The sequence below is a fragment of the Oncorhynchus masou genome, unplaced genomic scaffold (genome assembly GCF_036934945.1).
Source record: "Oncorhynchus masou masou isolate Uvic2021 unplaced genomic scaffold, UVic_Omas_1.1 unplaced_scaffold_616, whole genome shotgun sequence".
NCBI lineage: Eukaryota > Metazoa > Chordata > Actinopteri > Salmoniformes > Salmonidae > Oncorhynchus > Oncorhynchus masou.
In genome coordinates this window covers 206930-228385 of record NW_027012587.1, presented here as the reverse complement: position 1 = coordinate 228385, position 21456 = coordinate 206930, and the positions used below count along the sequence as shown (strand labels likewise).

General features: G+C 45.7%; 2 protein-coding genes across 2 annotated transcripts; both read right to left on the bottom strand.

The window, feature by feature from the left end:
• Positions 1-384: 384 nt before the first annotated feature.
• LOC135536415 (forkhead box protein B1-like) lies at positions 385-3170 on the bottom strand. Its single transcript, XM_064962758.1, has one exon. It carries the CDS (start codon positions 2367-2369, stop codon positions 1416-1418), a length of 954 nt encoding a protein of 317 aa, XP_064818830.1. The 5' UTR covers positions 2370-3170; the 3' UTR covers positions 385-1415.
• Positions 3171-17630: 14460 nt separating this feature from the next.
• On the bottom strand, positions 17631-18785 carry LOC135536418 (suprabasin-like). Its single transcript, XM_064962762.1, has one exon. The coding sequence runs from the start codon at positions 18783-18785 to the stop codon at positions 17631-17633; it is 1155 nt and encodes a 384-aa protein (XP_064818834.1).
• Positions 18786-21456: the final 2671 nt, after the last annotated feature.

Here is a 21456-nt window from a genome sequence, read left to right as displayed (position 1 = left end):
TTGTAGCATAACTACAACATTCGGCCTCTAACTGTGATTAACGTTGGAACATAAAGGAATGCGTGTTTGTCCCTTAAACACACCAATAACCTGTTGAATAAGTGAGATCTGCACGCTGAATTGCCTTCTTATGAATTTGAATGTTTCTGCTCAAAGTGTGGTTTAATAGGATCCAGTGTCATATAAACCTCAATGAACCATGTACAATTACATAACCACTATTATTGCTACCTTACTTGACTTTATAATAATTTAAACTACTATAGTCTAGAATGCTACAACACCAACAATAACATTTACGAAACCACTATATATTTTTTTAAGTGTGTGTGTGTGTGTGTGTTAAATAACCCGTTTAAATAAAAAACACACCGCAATGTAACATAATGTTTACGCTGTTTTTTTTAATGGGAAAATATTCTTGATGACCAATAATTTATTGCAGACACATGGCACACTTGGAGAAGCACGCATGCTCGCAGCAAATACAACACAACGTTTTGAAATAGCATGCGTTTTAGAGAACGTACAAATATACTGCATTTTTTTATACATCCGGTCACCACAGTTTATTTTTTTTGTTTTAAATTAAAATGGTCCACAGAACAACTACAGAAAGATCTGTAAACTACAGATCATCTAAAACATTTAACAAAAAAAAGTGCAGTTTACACATTTCAACTTATTCTTCCATCAATTCAAATATATTTGAATGTTTTGAATGCAGACAACCAGACACCAAAGTAAACCATAAATATCTGTTTTCAAGTTTTGTTATTTGAAAATGTCACCTCTGTGATTGTTCTCTTTCTTTTTTTTATTCTCCTAAAAATTAGATGTGGCTGTTTGGTATAGCAAATGCAATGCGCATTAAAGGGAGCTGTAACTAAAAAGTCACTTTAAATTTAATTTACAAAAAGTTGATTTCATTTATTTATTTTTCTTTGCCTTTTTATCTTGACGAAAATGCAACAACAACAACAAAAAAATTCGGACAACATTCTCTAATGTAATAACGAATTGTTTTACCAGTTTTAGATTAATAGAATTGGAATATGTATTGGAGAATTGGCAATAAAATGTAAGCAAGAATATAGATACGGATAACGAGAGTGCTTTTTGAAAATAATCTCAGAATTGGATTATTCTTAAATGACCCTAAACAGGTAACAAAACGATGTAGCCTATATGCGCGTCATAGAAAGACAAGGGTCACTGCCACAACAATGCTCAAGTAAAACATCTAAGTACATCGATAAACCACAAAACGCAAATATCTTGCCTCATGATTGTAGAGCATATTTTAGTTGGTTGTCATGAATTGATCAAACAATAAAATACCGCTTTGGAAAAGTTGATAACCATCTCTTTTCTTTTTCAGAAGTTTTTAATAAGTCCCATCCGCTAACGTCATGTCAGTGCACCGACACCACGGACTGCATGGCCGAAGAGGCCGGGTTTATGAGCGATTCGCTCGGCGTGGCAGGGCTGCTTTGGCTGGTAGCTGTCTGAGGAGACGTGGGGCTGAGAGACTGGGGAGAGTTCGCTAAGAAAGCTGGAATATGTGTTGGCAAAGCCGAGAGCCCTGGCATCGAAGTAGGGGTGGGCTTGATTGGCACGGGGATGGCAGGTAGACTCTGCGCGCCATAGCAAATAGACTTGAGGGGCATTCCGTAGGCCGAATAATCACTGGCCATGGAGATGGGAGCTACCGTGTCCATGACGCTGGAGCTGTACATATGAGGCCAGGCTGTGGTGAGCTGGTTGTGCAGCGGGTAGCCAGCAGACATAGACTGCATGGTGGAGAAGGCCAGTCCGCCTGGCATTTTATACTCTCTGGCGATTATGTTCTCGATTGCGAACGGGTGTTTGAAAGTTGACGGTTGGTGAGAGACTCCTATGTTGTAACCGGACATTTGCGGGAGATGTGTGCCGGAAGCAGCCAGAGCGCTCAGTCGGAGTTTGGCTTGTTGTTGGAGATAGTGGGCAGCGTCCGACGGCTTGCTTTGCGCCAGATGCTCGGACGCCATCATCATCAACTTGAAGCGTTTACGACGCCGCAAGAAACTTCCGTTCTCGAACATGTCCCCGCAGCTGGGATGGAGAGCCCAGAAACTCCCTTTACCCGGCTGGTCCGGCCGCCTGGGGATTTTAATAAAACAGTCGTTGAAAGAGAGGTTGTGTCGTAAGGAGTTCTGCCACCGCTGGGTGTTCTCTCGGTAGTAAGGGAACCTGTCCATGATGAACTTGTAGATCTCGCTGAGCGGGAGCATCTTCTCCGGGCAGGACTGGATAGCCATGGCGGTCAGGGAGATGTAGGAATAGGGAGGTTTCTGGTCGCTATACGTGTTTCTCCCCGGACGAGGCATTCTGTTGGACTTTCTGTCAAAATACTCTGCTGAATGGCGCGTCAGACTACAGTTCTTCCAGTTTCTCTCAGACAAACAGGAGAAATAGAACTTGTCCTACACTCCTTGAAGTATCACTCTAGTACGGGTTGTTCAAAACAACTGTTCAAAACAACATTACGAACGCGTAAAACTCCATACACTTGCCGCATAGATTGTCTTTACAGCGCAAAGTACCAAAAAAAATGCAATATCCCCGCGCTTAAAAGTTACTGAAAGTTCCCCAAGATGCATGAAATACAGCAACGCAACTCACTGTCTGTTTCCTCCGTGGACTGTTCACTCAGCGCTTATGGGCTGTGGGTCTTGAAAACAGCCGTCCTATGAAAACAGTCTCGTTCTCTCCCTTCAGATGGCCTATATGATGCGCTATCTTTAGTTAAGCAAGCAGCAATAAGCTTCTCCTTCCCCCCCACACACACACACCACGACTCTCTGAATGGTTCCCGATGTGTTGCGGCCCTTGTTGTGATGAGCAGAGCTAAGGAGCTGCTATTTCCATGTCCTTCCCCGAACCGTGTGATAGTTTAATGTGATGACAGGAGAAAAGACCCCCGTAGAGCCGCTTCATTAATGTGCCACTTCTTCGCTATCACATGACAATCGCCTTGGGTGGAGAGGAGGAGGAGGGGGGGGGGGGCTACTCGCTCGGAGGAGAAAGCAAAGGCATAATCTGGATTCATTTACACCTATTTACATGGACACCTTGAGCCAATAGAAATGATTTCCATTTGAAGACAGAGCGAAGGGGTGAAAAGGCACAGCGACCCACCGGATTTGAAGTGTGAGGGAGGGTGATGAAAGCCCGGTTACGCCGTAGTGAAGGTATGCAGATAACCTTTTGTGCACCGAGCAAGGGGTGCTTAGTCAACTATTTGCGTTTACAAATAGAGCTACTAAGCAATTTGATGTTTGGCATGGAGGGCCGTCGCTTCTTGGCGCAGTCTCTCTATTTGTTCTGTATAGTCCGTTGTAAGTTTTTTTTTTTCGTGTTGAATGACGTGTCATTGATTACATTTTAGGTTGAGCTGTTTATAGGGGACAGTGTGATTTGAACTGATATCGAATCGATAATTTGTGTGCCAATCTCTGATCTATAGTCATCTAACTGGTGACTAACAGTTTGTTTATTAACTAACGTCTTTACATGACGGTTAACTGTTAATTGCCCTTTGGAATAATATACAATTATTTCCTGAATGTATTTGTTGAAGTTGTATTGTCAATTGCTCAATATACTCCCTTTGAATACTGTTACTTTTGTCTGACTTGGATTTTTCCCTCTTTGAGTGTGTGTGTGTGTGTGTGTGTGTGTGTGTGTGTGTGTGTGTGTGTGTGTGTGTGTGTGTGTGTGTGTGTGTGTGTGTGTGTGTGTGTGTGTGTGTGTGTGTGTGTGTGTGTGTGTGTGTGTATATATATTCAGCGTCCGAGAGCATGCGCCGCAGTCGATAAAATATATATATCTTCGAACTATATGCTGAGTGTGTTATGCACGTCATAGGTAATCCCCAAAAGGCACAATTAATAAACGTTTGACTTGAAATGGACACTTGAATATATGTGGAGACATACATATGATGTGTTTATTTAATTTGTTTCGAATAGCCTACAAAAGGTATACTGGCCTAATACCAATATGTTAGTGTTTACCAGACGACTCCCACAAAGCTGTGACAAGCAAACGTACAAACAAAATACACTTTCTACGCGGATGAACAGGTTTAAATTAAGCCAGTCATTGAAATGTAAAACTCGGGTGGTTACGAGACTTACGACAATGCTATAGAAACTGTATAAAATACCAATAAGTCAATTATGTGAGTGTGAACCTAATGGGGGACGTATTCAGATCAATGGACATTCTTCTCTCTGTGTGAGCGCACCCTCCTAGCCAAGCCACCTTCCCTTTCCGCCTGGCCACATCCCAATGAGAAGGACCACACACACACACACTCGGACCAACTCATAATCTATGCTAATTTCTCTCCATGCGTCCACAATACACGGAATCCTGATTCGGACGGACAGGCTGCAGGGGCGAGTAAGAATAAAGCCAGTCGGGACGCGGGCCTGTGGTAAATCCAAGCCCTTTAGAGGGAAACGGTGTGGTTTCAGTCAGTCACTCAGTCATCATCGGTTGTTTCTGTTGCGATGCTAATGTGTGTGAACAGATTGGACAAAGCTGTATGGATGTTGATATCAAAAGATGATGAGGAAAATACAAAAAAAATCGGTGTATATTTAACGTTATTATTATTATTATTGTTATTATTATTATTGTTATTAGAAAACAATTTATTGTCAATTCAGCGTCAAGGGGAAAACGGTCCTGACATTCGGATGTGTTCACACTGTTGCGCAATACAATTCCCATCGAACCATTTAACCTTTTGATTTCAGTTAACTTTTCCTTAACATTTAATCATCTTTTACGCTTCTGATCTCTAGCTGCATCTGTCCAAGACGTTTTATCCCACAAAGCTGCGGATTGAGGGAAAAATTCCGCCACCATGATTCTGAACAGATGAACTCGCCTTTCTCCTCTTCTCCAAAAGAGCCTGTTGAATCCCCAGTAGATCAACTGTATAATGTGAGCACTGTTTGGTCATTTGTACAAGCGGAACAAAGGTTGAGCTAAGCCAAATTGCATTGCACTTGTGAACCTGCTCCTGGTCTGAAGTAGCTTTTTTTTTTTTGCAGCGGCGGAACGGAGAACAATTTTGTGCGACCCAAAAGGACTGAAACAAAGGCGCTCTTTGCTGCTCCTCTAAAGTAGAGTAGCGATGCGTGCCATTCCCAGGGCGACGGGGATAAAGAGCCGGGTCAGAGAGGGAGAAAGGCGGACCTAACAGCCACTTTCACACGTCGTCTCTCCACTGCTGCACCAGAGCACAAAGGAAAACAAATGTTGCCCCCCCGCCAAAAAATCGCCTTCGCTCCAAAAGTAACAAATGATAGCTGAATATCCCTGTCAGAAAGATTGGTTAGTAAATGTAAATTGGGGGAACAATATTATGCAGAAACATGAACTGTCTCAAATGAGAAGTTCATTTATAATCTACTTTGAGAACGACTTGGAGAACTGCAGAATAAATACAATGAAGAAAAAAAAAATACCTGAAAAAGTTGACTAGCTAGGCGATACGTTTCATACACATTTATAGGAAAATGATAGTGTGTTTTCATGGTACATTCTCGCCAAGAAAATAGACAAAACCAACGTGTGTTCGTCGCGTTACTGTGCGTAGGAAAACAGATATGGATTTAAAGCGTGAATGAAAAAACTGCATTCAGCTATTCATTAAAATAAAAATAATCACATTAGCCTATGACCACGAATTATTTATTATGGGCACACATCGGAATGTTATGATAAAACAATTATTGGTCAAATCAAGTGGACAGGCCCACAGTAATTAAAAGTTAACAGGCCTACACTATTCCCAACAATAAAATGAAGTACAGATGCAGGACCTTAATTTGACCAGTTTCTCACAGCAGGAAAATAATCATGTAGAAACATGAAATGTGAATTATTGTGTGGATTATAATTAAAGGATTTTTTTTGTAAAGCGATAATACATTTTTAGTTAGAGCAAATCAAGTCTGACATTTTAAAGTGGCAATTACAATCTTTAGAATGCGTGTATAAAAGTCTGAATTTCCTGCAATAGCAGAGTGGTCAAATTAATATCATACACTTGTAGCAACCCAAGAAATCAGAATAGATCTATTGAAAATATATACTAGGCTATATATATATAGCGGATCTAAAGCTCTAACAACAGTAGTCCAGACCTGTGGGTTTTCAGACCTTCTGTAATGTCAGTGAACCCTGGTGAATGTTATGGCATCTCTCTCTTCACGTCTCTTCACGTCATCTGGTGCTGCTGTTATTATGACGTGCTGTCTCGCTCTTCACTTCATCTGGTTCTGTTGTTATTATGACGTGCCGTCTCCCTCTTCCCGTCATCTGGTTCTGTTGTTATTATGACGTGGCGTCTCTCTCTTCATGTCATCTGGTGTTGCTGTTATTATGATGTGCCGTCTCCCTCTTCACGTCATCTGGTGTTGCTGTTATTATGAGTGGCGTCTCTCTCTTCACGTCATCTGGTGTTGTTGTTATTATGACGTGGCGTCTCTCTCTTCACGTCATCTGGTGTTGCTGTTATTATGAGTGCCGTCTCCCTCTTCACGTCATCTGGTGTTGCTGTTATTATGAGTGGCGTCTCCCTCTTCACGTCATCTGGTTCTGTTGTTATTATGACGTGCCGTCTCGCTCTTCACTTCATCTGGTTCTGTTGTTATTATGACGTGCCGTCTCGCTCTTCACTTCATCTGGCGCTGCTGTTATTGGATCAAGGCCCTGCTGTGATCGCTGTGCAGTAAACTCAACATGGGCTTCCTTCATCCTATTATTAGTAGTGGTATTATTATTAGTCTTCTTTATCTGGAGGCGTTGTAGATTTACTAAAAACGGATGAATAAACAAAGATGCAACTGCTGACGGGGTAATTTACATTGTCAATGAAAACATTTGCATAAACAACTAATTAATGACATTAACACCTTCAAAACAATCTATTCAATAATACTTGTATAACTTAAAGAAAATAGTCCTATATCCAGTTGAATGCCAAATATGTATATATACCATTAGATCTATAATAATAATAATAATAATAATAATAAACAATAATAATTATAATTGTATTATTATGGTGACATGTTAGGCTATTGCTATGAAGTAGCATATTTTATTTTAAACATAATAAACAGAATGCCATTTAAAACATGTTTTTTTGTTGTAAACCACTATATTTTTTGTAAACCACTATCTTTTTTGTAAACCACTATATTTTTTGTAAACCACTATATTTTTTGTAAACCACTATATTTTTTGTAAACCACTATATATACATAAGTTGACTTATCGGCAGGTGTTGGAGACGGTACTTGACTCTGGTGAATCTGAGCATTATTGATTGTAATGAAGGTCTATGGCTGGACTCTTTCCTGAGCTGCTGCTGCACAGTACAATTAGTACCGTATAGCGGGGCTAACTGACGTAGAGCTACTATATAGGAATATTATGAATATTCAAGACGACAGCGTCAATTAATTAGACTACAGAGAGATCTCATTAAGACACTCAACGCCCTTTTAGTGCTATAGTGGAGGAGAGGAGGAGGGGAAGGGGGAAGGGGGGCGCGGAGTGAAGGGAGACGTGTTTTAGAGTTAACGAACATTATTCAGTTCATTCATTTTCCTTCATTATCATACAGAAGCACTCAAGTTTGCCTGCCGCGGGTTTTCTTATTAATTAAAAGGGAATCGTTAATTCACTAGTAAAGAGGAGAATGCGTCAAGAATACTTTGAAATAGACCGTAATGTTCTGTCCTTCATAGAGCAGCCTGTGTATGCCCAAGCTTTTTTGTTGTTGTTGTTGTTTGTTTAATTGATTTCGGATTCCACATGACGGGTTGATGATAGGTTGTAAAATGTAAACTATTTGATCCTGAAATAACGTTTTTGTTCAAGTTCAATGTAATGTTTGATAACACTGCGTTAGGATAAGCTAATGTGTGTTGTGTATAAACTAAGGTAAATAAATAACGGATTACAATTTTTAAAAGGCACAGCCAAACGGGACATGAATTAGACTAAGCAACAATATTAATTATGCAATTTAAATCTTAAATTGTTTTCCACCCCCTCAAAAAGGTTAAAAAGGTAAATATTTGGCCTGAGTCTGCGTTCACAAATGAGGCAGCGCGACGATGGGAGTTGGGAGGGAGGGACTCTCTCTTAGCAGACCCCAAATTAATATGCATGTAAAATTAATTAGCTGTTTCACCGTGACATCAAAATAAGTACCTGCGAGAAGAAAACCCTCTGGGCATTTTGAACATATGCTGGAATTATCGTTAATTGAGTGATTACATAAATTAGCGATTCATTTTACAATACATCAAGTAAGAAGATCTCTCAATTAAAGGAGCATAAAATTGGAAGGTGGAGGATGGAGAAGATGAGGAGCAGCTTGGAAGGTCTGGGGATTCCACCTGACTGACCATAGCTCTGTTTCCTGCTTCAAATGGAGCGGTAGAACGATAGGAAGCAACCGTAAAGGAGTTTAGAATTTAGATCAATGATGGGAAGGAATCTAAACCCCCCCAAGGCGATCATTAGGACCGATAGGATTCCATTCACGCTGATTCCCATGTGGTTCCTAAACGCCTCTGGCTATACAGGTAGTCCAACTAACCAGGAACTACCCTACTGAAAGACAGCCTCAACGTTTCCTCATTCTTCAGTATAACTAATGCCATAAAATACAAGTATGTTACATTAAAGCATAGAAATGAAAGATAAATTAAGCTTTATCAAATTGTTTTAAAAAAAACATGTTTTACGTAGTAATATAGCATAATTGGAGAAAGCATATTGCATAATTGGAGAAAGCATATTGCATAATTGGGTCTCCACAACCACTAGTCAAAATGCCATGTTTTTTTATTTATTTAACTATGGAAGACAGTTAAGAACAATTTCTTATTTTTAATAACGGCATAAGAAGAATGGGTAAGCTTCTTGATCAGGGGTAGAAGGACGGATTTGTACCTTGTCAGCTCGGGGATTTGAACATGTAACCTTCCGGTTAGTAGTCCAACGCTCTAACCACAAGGCTACCCTGCCGCTGCCTATAAAGCCCCTTCGTAAACAGACCCAAATCCCACTAACAAACCATGCCTGCTTCTTTTCACCTGCTGTGTGGTGTCTCAAAGTGGAGGGGGGTAACATGACATGGACAATAAAAAGCCACATAAAGACCTAGTCATGATTCCTGGAACCACATTTGTATTTATTTTTTAATTGATTTATTAATAAAAAATAATATATATATATTTTTTAACTGCAGTTTATTTGAGTACATACGTTCTTTTGACACGTTATTTCCTTATAAGGTCTGGTAAAGTAAGAATTTCACTGTCAGGTCTATACCTGTAGTACCTGTAGTATTTGGCGCATGTGACAGACACGGTTTGATTTGAAAAGCAGGTCTACTGTCTGAGTGGACGGTTCTCTGCTTCTCTGCAGATACATTCATTAACACTTCTATTGTTTTAACACCTTTCCCATTTGAAATGTAAAAAAATAACCTGTCCTTTCCCATTTGAAATGTAAAAAATAACCTGTCCTTTCTAAATAACCTGTCCTTTCTAATTAACCTGTCCTTTCCAATTTGAAATGTAAAAATAACATTTTCTTTCCAATTTGAAATGTAAAAAATAACCCGTCCTTTCTAATTAACCTGTCCTTTCTGATTTGAAATGTAAAATAACCTGTCCTTTCTAATTAACCTGTCCTTTCCGATTTGAAATGTAAAAATAACCTGTCCTTTCTAAACAACCTGTCCTTTCCGATTTGAAATGTAAAAATAACCTGTCCTTTATAATTAACCTGTCCTTTCCAAATAACCTGTCCTTTCTAATTTAAAATGTAAAAATAACCTGTCCTTTCTAAATAACCTGTCCTTTCCAAATAACCTGTCCTTTCTAATTTGAAATGTAAAAAATAACCTGTCCTTTCTAATTTGAAATGTAAAAATTAACCTGTCCTTTCTAATTTGAAATGTAAAAAATAACCTGTCCTTTCTAATTTGAAATGTAAAAAATAACCTGTCCTTTCTAATTAGAAATGTAAAATATAACCTGTCCTTTCTAATTAGAAATGTAAAAAATAACCTGTCCTTTCTAATTAGAAATGTAAAAAATAACTTGTCCTTTCTAATTTGAAATGTAAAAATAACCTGTCCTTTCTAATTTGAAATGTAAAAAATAACCTGTCCTTTCTAATTAACCTGTCCTTTCCAATTAACCTGTCCTTTCTAATTTGAAATGTAAAAAATAACCTGTCCTTTCTAATTTGAAATGTAAAAAATAACCTGTCCTTTCTAATTAGAAATGTAAAAAATAACCTGTCCTTTCTAATTTGAAATGTAAAAATAACCTGTCCTTTCTAATTTGAAATGTAAAAAATAACCTGTCCTTTCTAATTTGAAATGTAAAAATAACCTGTCCTTGTTTGCAACAAACACAACCGAGTTCCAAAGTGCCTCTGGATGCAACGTCAGCTACCAGAACTGTTCATCAGGAGCTTCATGAAATGGCTTTCCGTGGCCGAGCAGCCGCACACAAGCCTAACATCACCATGCGCAATGCCAAGCGTCGGCTGGAGTGGTGTAAAGCTCGTCGCCATTGGACTGTGGAACAGTGGAAACTCTTTCTCTGGAGTGATGAATCACACTTCACTATCTGGAAGTCCAACGGACGAGTTTGATGGTGGAGGAACAGTGATCTGGGGCAAGAGACACAGAGACATGTAACCATGACTAGAGATACAGAGACATGTCATCATGACTAGAGATACAGAGACATGTCACCATGACTAGAGATACAGAGACATGTCACCATGACTAGAGATACAGAGACATGTAACCATGACTAGAGATACAGAGACATGTCAACATGACTAGAGATACTGAGACATGTCACCATGACTAGAGATATAGAGACATGTCACCATGACTAGAGACACAGAGACATGTCATCATGACTAGAGATACAGAGACATGTCACCATGACTAGAGACACAGAGACATGTCACCATGACTAGAGACACAGAGACATGTCACCATGACAAGAGACACAGAGACATGTCACCATGACTAGACATACTGAGACATGTCACCATGACTAGAGATACAGAGACATGTCACCATGACTAGAGACACAGAGACATGTCACCATGACTAGAGACACAGAGACATGTCACCATGACTAGAGATACAGAGACATGTCACCATGACTGGAGATACAGAGACATGTCACCATGACTAGAGATACAGAGACATGTCACCATGACTAGAGATACAGAGACATGTCACCATGACTAGAGATACAGAGACATGTCACCATGACTACAGATACAGAGACATGTTATAACCCATGACTAGAGATACAGAGACATGTCACCATGACTAGAGAGATACTGAGACATGTCACCATGACTAGAGATACAGAGACATGTCACCATGACTAGAGATACTGAGACATGTCACCATGACTAGAGATACAGAGACATGTCACCATGACTAGAGATACAGAGACATGTCACCATGACTACAGATACAGAGACATGTTATAACCCATGACTAGAGATACAGAGACATGTCACCATGACTAGAGATACAGAGACATGTCACCATGACTAGAGATACTGAGACATGTCACCATGACTAGAGACACAGAGACATGTTATAACCCATGACTAGAGATACAGAGACATGTCACCATGACTAGAGATACAGAGACATGTCATCATGACTAAAGACACAGAGACATGTTATAACCCATGACTAGAGATACAGAGACATGTCACCATGACTAGAGATACTGAGACATGTCATCATGACTAGAGATACTGAGACATGTCATCATGACTAGAGATACAGAGACATGTCACCATGACTACAGATACAGAGACATGTCAACATGACTAGAGATACAGAGACATGTCAACATGACTAGAGATACAGAGACATGTCAACATGACTAGAGATACAGAGACATGTCACCATGACTAGAGATACAGAGACATGTCACCATGTCTATCAGATACAGAGAAATGTCACCATGACTAGAGACACAGAGACATGTCACCATGACTAGAGATACTGAGACATGTTATATACATACATACATACATACATACATACATACATACATACATACATACATACATACATACATACATACATACATACATACATACATACATACACACACACACACACACACACACACACACACACACACACACACACATACATACATACATACATACATACATACATACATACATACATACATACATACATACATACATACATACATACATACATACATACATACATACAGACAGCCCCACAGGCAGCCCCACAGGCAGCCCCACAGGCAGCCCCATGGCCAGCCCCAGGTCAACACAAATGACAATCCCCTTTCAAAGCCAGCCAATACTTCTCCTTCTTACACTGCCCTAACGTCAGTCCTCATTCACAGCCCTAACACCAGTCCTCATTTGTTTCCCTAAAGCGTTAGTCCTCATTCACAGCGCAAACGCCAGTCCTCATTTGATGCCCTAATGCGTTAGTCCTCATTCACAGCCCTAACACCAGTCCTCATTCACAGCCCTTAACACCAGTCCTCATTCACAACCCTTAACACCAGTCCTCATTCACAGCCCCTAACACCAGTCCTCATTCACAGCCCCTAACACCAGTCCTCATTCACAACCCTTAACACCAGTCCTCATTCACAGCCCCTAACGCCAGTCCTCATTCACAGCCCCTAACGCCAGTCCTCATTCACAGCCCTTAACGCCAGTCCTCATTCACAGCCCTTAACACCAGTCCTCATTCACAGCCCCTAACACCAGTCCTCATTCACAGCCCCTAACGCCAGTCCTCATTCACAGCCCCTAACACCAGTCCTCATTCACAGCCCTTAACACCAGTCCTCATTCACAGCCCCTAACGCCAGTCCTCATTCACAACCCCTACCACCAGTCCTCACAGCCCCTAACACCAGTCCTCATTCACAGCCCCTAACACCAGTCCTCATTCACAGCCCTTAACATCAGTCCTCATTCACAGCCCCTAACACCAGTCCTCATTCACAGCCCCTAATACCAGTCCTCATTCACAGCCCCTAACACCAGTCCTCATTCACAGCCCTTAACACCAGTCCTCATTCACTGCCCTAACGCCAGTCCTCATTAACAGCCCTAACGCCAGTCCTCATTCACTGCCCTACCACCAGTCCTCATTCACAGCCCCTAACGCCAGTCCTCATTCACAGCCCTAACACCAGTCCTCATTCACAGCCCCTAACACCAGTCCTCATTCACAGCCCCTAACACCAGTCCTCATTCACAGCCCCTAACACCAGTCCTCATTCACAGCCCCTAACACCAGTCCTCATTCACAGCCCCTAACACCAGTCCTCATTCACAGCCCCTAACACCAGTCCTCATTCACAGCCCTTAACACCAGTCCTCATTCACAGCCCCTAACACCAGTCCTCATTCACAGCCCCTAACGCCAGTCCTCATTCACAACCCCTAACACCAGTCCTCATTCACAGCCCTTAACGCCAGTCCTCATTCACAGCCCTTAACACCAGTCCTCATTCACAGCCCTAACACCAGTCCTCATTCACAGCCCTTAACACCAGTCCTCATTCACAGCCCCTAACACCAGTCCTCATTCACAACCCCTAACACCAGTCCTCATTCACAGCCCTTAACACCAGTCCTCATTCACAGCCCCTACCACCAGTCCTCATTCACAACCCTTAATACCAGTCCTCATTCACAGCCCCTAACGCCAGTCCTCATTCACAACCCCTAACACCAGTCCTCATTCACAACCCCTAACACCAGTCCTCATTCACAGCCCCTAACGCCAGTCCTCATTCACAGCCCCTAACGCCAGTCCTCATTCACAGCCCCTAACGCCAGTCCTCATTCACAGCCCCTAACGCCAGTCCTCATTCACAGCCCCTAACACCAGTCCTCATTCACAACCCCTACCACCAGTCCTCATTCACAGCCCTAACACCAGTCCTCATTCACAGCCCCTAACACCAGTCCTCATTCACAGCCCTTAACACCAGTCCTCATTCACAGCCCCTAACGCCAGTCCTCATTCACTGCCCTAACGCCAGTCCTCATTCACAGCCCTTAACACCAGTCCTCATTCACTGCCCTAACACCAGTCCTCATTCACTGCCCTAACACCAGTCCTCATTCACAGCCCTAACGCCAGTCCTCATTCACTGCCCTAACACCAGTCCTCATTCACAGCCCCTAACACCAGTCCTCATTCACTGCCCTAACACCAGTCCTCATTCACAGCCCCTAACACCAGTCCTCATTCACAGCCCCTAACGCCAGTCCTGAAGTTAACAAAAGGAGTAGAACATCACAAGGGTATGCAGAATATAGGCGAACACAACACAGGTGATGACATGGCTTGGTTCCAATAGATGGATATATCAGACGTAACCCTGGAATCCTGAAGGAGACAACCCTCTGGGGTTGTCAGCAGCTGTGCCTCAGTGCTTCTAACAGCAGGCTGCCTCCTGGTACGTTTGGCCACAGATACCCTTTACAGCTGATGCTCAGGGGTTTAACAGATGGATAGCATCTCTCTCTCTCTCTCTCTCTCTCTCTCTCTCTCTCTCTCTCTCTCTCTCTCTCTCTGTCTCTCTTAGGACAGGGAAAACAGGGGGCCACGTAGCGGGGAGACAGGGAAGGAGAGGGGCTAGTGTCTCCTGCAGCAGGAGGGGGGGGGCTATCATTCAATAAGACAGGACCTCCAACACCTCTTCTTCCCGCAGCAGCTCACTGATCCCATACGGAGCAGAAGATAAACAGCTGGCCGAGAGAGAGAGATGTCTGGTCTAACATTAGGCTGCTACCTGCAGGCGGACCTGTGTTTGTGTTACCAAGCGAGACAGACAGTGGTCTGCATCCCAAATGGCACCCGTAAATAAAGCACTTCACGGGTTTGTCCACACTTGTTTACAAAATAAAAGCGTTGATTTGATTCCCTATATTGTACACTGTACAGGGAATCAGTGGTCCCACGTTTCGGGAGGCCGTCTGTGATTCGTCGACGCCACAGGATATCGGAGACGCGGGATGAGGAAATGGAGGCTGTTTTCTCCCTGTGTTTATATGATGGACGGTAGGAGGGATGGGGAGGTGATGGAGGTGTATGTAATGGAGGCTGTTCTCTCCCTGTGTTTATGTGATGGACGGTAGGAGGGATGGGGAGGTGATGGAGGTGTATGTAATGGAGGCTGTTTGTTTCGCCTGACAGACGCTGGTGATCGCAGCAAGAGGAGTGGTCAGGAAAAACCACCAGCGTTGTACAGGAGAGGAGGGAGGGAAGCACTTCACAGGAACAGCCACTGGAATAGCAACAAGGTTGTTCACAGATGGAGGTGGGGGGGGGGGGGTGTTTGATGCTTCTCACAAAGAGTTGAACATTTTATAAAAATTCTAAGGTAACATTATTTATTTGTAATTTGTTTGTTTTATTACAAAATGTACATATTACTTCAACTACTGTACTTCAACTACCTCGTACCTCGGCACACCGTCTCAGTACCCCGGCACATTGACTCAGTACTGCTACACCCCTGCACATTGACTCAATACCCTGGCACATTGACTCGGTACCCAGTGAAATTGACTCAGTACCCCGGCACATCGACTCAGTACCCCGGCACACCGACTCAGTACCCCGGCACATCGACTCGGTACCCCGGCACATTGACTCAGTACTGCTACACCCCTGCACATTGACTCAGTACCCCGGCACATTGACTCGGTACCCCGGGAAATTGACTCAGTACCCCGGCACATTGACTCAGTACCCCGGCACATTGACTCAGTACCCCGGCACATTGACTCAGTACCCCGGCACATTGACTCGGTACCCCGGCACATTGACTCAGTACCCCGGCACATTGACTCAGTACCCCGGCACATTTACTCAGTACCCCGACACATTGACTCAGTACCCCTGCACATCGACTCAGTACCCCTGCACATCGACTCAGTACCCCTGCACATCGACTCATTACCCCAGCACATTGACTCAGTACCCCGGCACATTGTCTCAGTACCCAGGCACATTGACTCAGTACCCAGGCACATTGACTCAGTACCCCCGGCACATTGACTCGGTACCCCGGCACATTGACTCGGTACCCCGGCACATTGACTCAGTACTGCTACACCCCGGCACATTGACTCAGTACCCCGGCACATTGACTCAGTACCCAGGCACATTTACTCAGTACCCCGGCACATTGACTCAGTACCCAGGCACATCGACTCAGTACCCAGGCACATTGACTCAGTACCCCGGCACATTGACTCAGTACCCAGGCACATTTACTCAGTACCCCGGCACATTGACTCAGTACCCAGGCACATCGACTCAGTACCCAGGCACATTGACTCGGTACCCCGGCACATTGACTCAGTACCCCGGCACATTGACTCAGTACTGCTACACCCCGGCACATTGACTCAGTACCCCGGCACATTGACTCAGTACCCAGGCACATTTACTCAGTACCCCGGCACATTGACTCAGTACCCAGGCACATTTACTCAGTACCCAGGCACATTTACTCAGTACCCCGGCACATTGACTCAGTACCCAGGCACATCGACTCAGTACCCAGGCACATTGACTCAGTACCCAGACACATTGACTCAGTACCCCGGCACATTGACTCAGTACCCAGGCACATCGACTCAGTACCCAGGCACATTTACTCAGTACCCCGGCACATTGACTCAGTACCCAGACACATTGACTCAGTACCCCGGCACATTGACTCAGTACCCAGGCACATCGACTCAGTACCCCGGCACATTGACTCAGTACCCAGGCACATCGACTCAGTACCCAGGCACATTGACTCAGTACTGCTACTCCTTTATATATATTCTCATTATTGTTATTTTATTGTTCCTATTTTCTTCTTTTCTTTGGCTAAGTTTTCCTGCTTTCTAACTGTGCGTTGTTGATTAAATAGTTGTTGAAAAAGTAAACATTTCACAACAAAGTCGACAACTGTTTTATTCCGCGCATGTGACAAATTAAATTTGATTTGATTTGAAATGACTTTTCAATGTATAAACAAAACAATCACATTTTCACAAATAAAAACAATTATGCATTTTTATCTATTCTGTTGCCGGCCAGGCCAGCCATGGACAGCCTTGTATGGTTGGCTTGGTCTATTCTGTTGCCGGCCAGGCCAGCCATGGACAGCCTTGTATGGTTGGCTTGGTCTATTCTGTTGAGGGCCAGGCCAGCCATGGACAGCCTTGTATGGTTGGCTTGGTCTATTCTGTTGCCGGCCAGGCCAGCCATGGACAGCCTTGTATGGTTGGCTTGGTCTATTCTGTTGAGGGCCAGGCCAGCCATGGACAGCCTTGTATGGTTGGCTTGGTCTATTCTGTTGCCGGCCAGGCCAGCCATGGACAGCCTTGTATGGTTGGCTTGGTCTATTCTGTTGAGGGCCAGGCCAGCCATGGACAGCCTTGTATGGTTGGCTTGGTCTATTCTGTTAACCGGCCAGGCCAGCCATGGACAGCCTTGTGTGGTTGGCTTGGTCTATTCTGTTGAGGGCCAGGCCAGCCATGGACAGCCTTGTATGGTTGGCTTGGTCTATTCTGTTGCCGTCCAGGCCAGCCATGGACAGCCTTGTATGGTTTGCTTGGTCTATTCTGTTGCCGGCCAGGCCAGCCATGGACAGCCTTGTATGGTTGGCTTGGTCTATTCTGTTGAGGGCCAGGCCAGCCATGTACAGCCTTGTATGGTTGGCTTGGTCTATTCTGTTGCCAGCCAGGCCAGCCATGGACAGCCTTGTATGGTTGGCTTGGTCTATTCTGTTGCCAGCCAGGCCAGCCATGGACAGCCTTGTATGGTTGGCTTGGTCTATTCTGTTGCCAGCCAGGCCAGCCATGGACAGCCTTGTATGGTTGGCTTGGTCTATTCTGTTGCCGGCCAGGCCAGCCATGGACAGCCTTGTATGGTTGGCTTGGTCTATTCTGTTGCCGGCCAGGCCAGCCATGGACAGCCTTGTATGGTTGGCTTGGTCTATTCTGTTGCCAGCCAGGCCAGCCATGGACAGCCTTGTATGGTTGGCTTGGTCTATTCTGTTGCCACCCAGGCCAGCCATGGACAGCCTTGCATGGTTGGCTTGGTCTATTCTGTTGCCGGCCAGGCCAGCCATGGACAGCCTTGTATGGTTGGCTTGGTCTATTCTGTTGCCGGCCAGGCCAGCCATGGACAGCCTTGTATGGTTGGCTTGGTCTATTCTGTTGCGGGCCAGGCCAGCCATGGACCGCCTTGTATGGTTGGCTTGGTCTATTCTGTTGCCAGCCATGCCAGCCATGGACAGCCTTGTATGGTTGGCTTGGTCTATTCTGTTGCCACCCAGGCCAGCCATGGACAGCCTTGTATGGTTGGCTTGGTCTATTCTGTTGCCGGCCAGGCCAGCCATGGACAGCCTTGTATGGTTGGCTTGGTCTATTCTGTTGCCGGCCAGGCCAGCCATTGACAGCCGTGTATGGTTGGCTTGGTCTATTCTGTTGCCGGCCAGGCCAGCCATGGACAGCCTTGTATGGTTGGCTTGGTCTATTCTGTTGCCGGCCAGGCCAGCCATGGACAGCCTTGTATGGTTGGCTTGGTCTATTCTGTTGCCGGCCAGGCCAGCCATTGACAGCCGTGTATTGGGTAGTCTGATGTAAGGAACTCACGTGCAGTGACAGCGGAGGTGGGAGATATATGGACTCCAACACACCAAAATAATGGTGTCTATAAGTGCTCTATAATAGCGTGGCTAGTCCCGGCGCTGCCACCGATCCAAAGGTCATGACAGCAGGAGTAAATTACATATTAACTATTGCGGAACACTCAAGGGGGTCACGGCAGTGGGGTTAACCCCTGACCTTTTAACCTCCAATGTTTGCTGTTCCACCTTAAAAGATGGAGGGATTAAGGGCAGCTCTGTCATAGCTGGTAACAGACCAGGGACTGAGGACTGTGTTTACAGACCAGGGACTGAGGACTGTGTTTACAGACCAGGGACTGAAGACTGTTTACAGACCAGGGACTGAGGACTGTGTTTACAGACCAGGGACTGAAGACTGTGGTTACAGACCAGGGACTGAAGACTGTTTACAGACCAGGGACTGAGGACTGTGTTTACAGACCAGGGACTGAAGACTGTTTACAGACCAGGGACTGAGGAATGTGTTTACCGACCAGGGACTGAGGACTGTGTATAGCTGGTTACGGACCAGGGACTGAGGACTGTGTTTACAGACCAGGGTGTCTATATTCTTCAATAAAATACTTATGTGTGTGTTTATTTCTCTGTGACTCTAGATATTATATAATCACGTCAGACGACTACTATCAGATATAAGAAGAAAAAAACTCCACATCATCTTTGTATACGCATTCAATGCATAGCTGGTATTCGAATGAGATGGGAAATATTTTAAGATAAATAAGATAAGATAAATGTATGGTCAAAATGATGATTCACACCAAACATCGAATCGCACTAAAAGTACCAACCCTACCAAGGGGGAGACTACACCCAGAAACCCCCTTCCATTCCACAGAGCATTATAGATGCATGTCCATCTCCTCAATCTCGGCCCTCGTCTTGCAGATTAAGGTCAGGATTTAAGGTATGTTTAATATGTTTCTAAAACAGGTACTGGACTGGAGGGGGGACTGACCTGCAGGGATATGATTACTGTTGGAGTGGTTTATGTCTACGTCTGCTCTGAACACACGCATACACACACACACACGCACGCACGCACACACACACACACGCACGCACGCACGCACGCACGCACGCACGCACGCACACACACACACACACACACACACACACACACACACACACACACACACACACACACACACACACACACACACACACACACACACACACAGTACAATGGAGGGGGGAGCTCTGGAAGCCACACCATCACCCCAGAACCCTGCCTGCCAAGGTGCCTGCCAGGCCTCCTCCAGTCCTCCCCCAGTCCTCCCCCAGTCCTCCCCCAGTCCTCCCCCAGTCCTCCTCCAGTCCTTCTCCAGTCCTCCCCCAGTCCTCCCCCAGTCCTCCCCCAGTCCTCCCCCAGTCCTCCTCCAGTCCTCCCCCAGTCCTCCTCCAGTCCTCCCCCAGTCCTCCCCCAGTCCTCCTCCAGTCCTCCTCCAGTCCTCCCCCAGTCCTCCTCCAGTCCTCCCCCAGTCCTCCCCCAGTCCTCCTCCAGTCCTCCCCCAGTCCTCCCCCAGTCCTCCTCCAGTCCTCCCCCAGTCCTCCCCCAGTCCTCCCCCAGTCCTCCCCCAGTCCTCCTCCAGTCCTTCTCCAGTCCTCCCCCAGTCCTCCCCCAGTCCTCCCCCAGTCCTCCCCCAGTCCTCCCCCAGTCCTCCCCAGTCCTCCTCCAGTCCTTCTCCAGTCCTCCCCCAGTCCTCCCCCATTCCTCCCCCAGTCCTCCCCCCAGTCCTCCTCCAGTCCTCCTCCAGTCCCCCCCCAGTCCTCCCCCAGTCCTCCCCCAGTCCTCCTCCAGTCCTCCCCCAGTCCTCCTCCAGTCCTCCCCCAGTCCTCCTCCAGTCCTCCCCCAGTCCTCCCCCAGTCCTCCTCCAGTCCTCCCCCAGTCCTCCCCCAGTCCTCCCCCAGTCCTCCTCCAGTCCTCCTCCAGTCCTCCCCCAGTCCTCCTCCAGTCCTCCCCAGTCCTCCCCCAGTCCTCCTCCAGTCCTCCTCCAGTCCTCCCCCAGTCCTCCCCCAGTCCTCCTCCAGTCCTCCCCCAGTCCTCCCCAGTCCTCCCCCAGTCCTCCTCCAGTCCTCCTCCAGTCCTCCCCCAGTCCTCCCCAGTCCTCCCCCAGTCCTCCTCCAGTCCTCCCCAGTCCTCCTCCAGTCCTCCCCAGTCCTCCCCCAGTCCTCCCCCAGTCCTCCCCAGTCCTCCCCCAGTCCTCCTCCAGTCCTCCTCCAGTCCTCCCCCAGTCCTCCTCCAGTCTTCCCCCAAGCCTCCCCCAGGTCTCCTCCAGTCCTCCTCAAGTCCTCCTCCAGTCCTCCCCCAGTCCTCCTCCAGTCCTCCCCCAGTCCTCCCCCAGTCCTCCTCCAGTCCTCCCCCAGTCCTCCTCCAGTCCTCCTCCAGTCCTCCCCCAGTCCTCCTCCAGTCCTCCTCCAGTCTTCCCCCAGTCCTCCCCCAGTCCTCCTCCAGTCCTCCCCCAGTCCTCCCCAGTCCTCCCCCAGTCCTCCTCCAGTCCTCCTCCAGTCCTCCCCCAGTCCTCCCCCAGTCCTCCTCCAGTCCTCCTCCAGTCCTCCCCCAGGCCTCCTCCAGGCCTCCTCCAGTCCTCCCCCA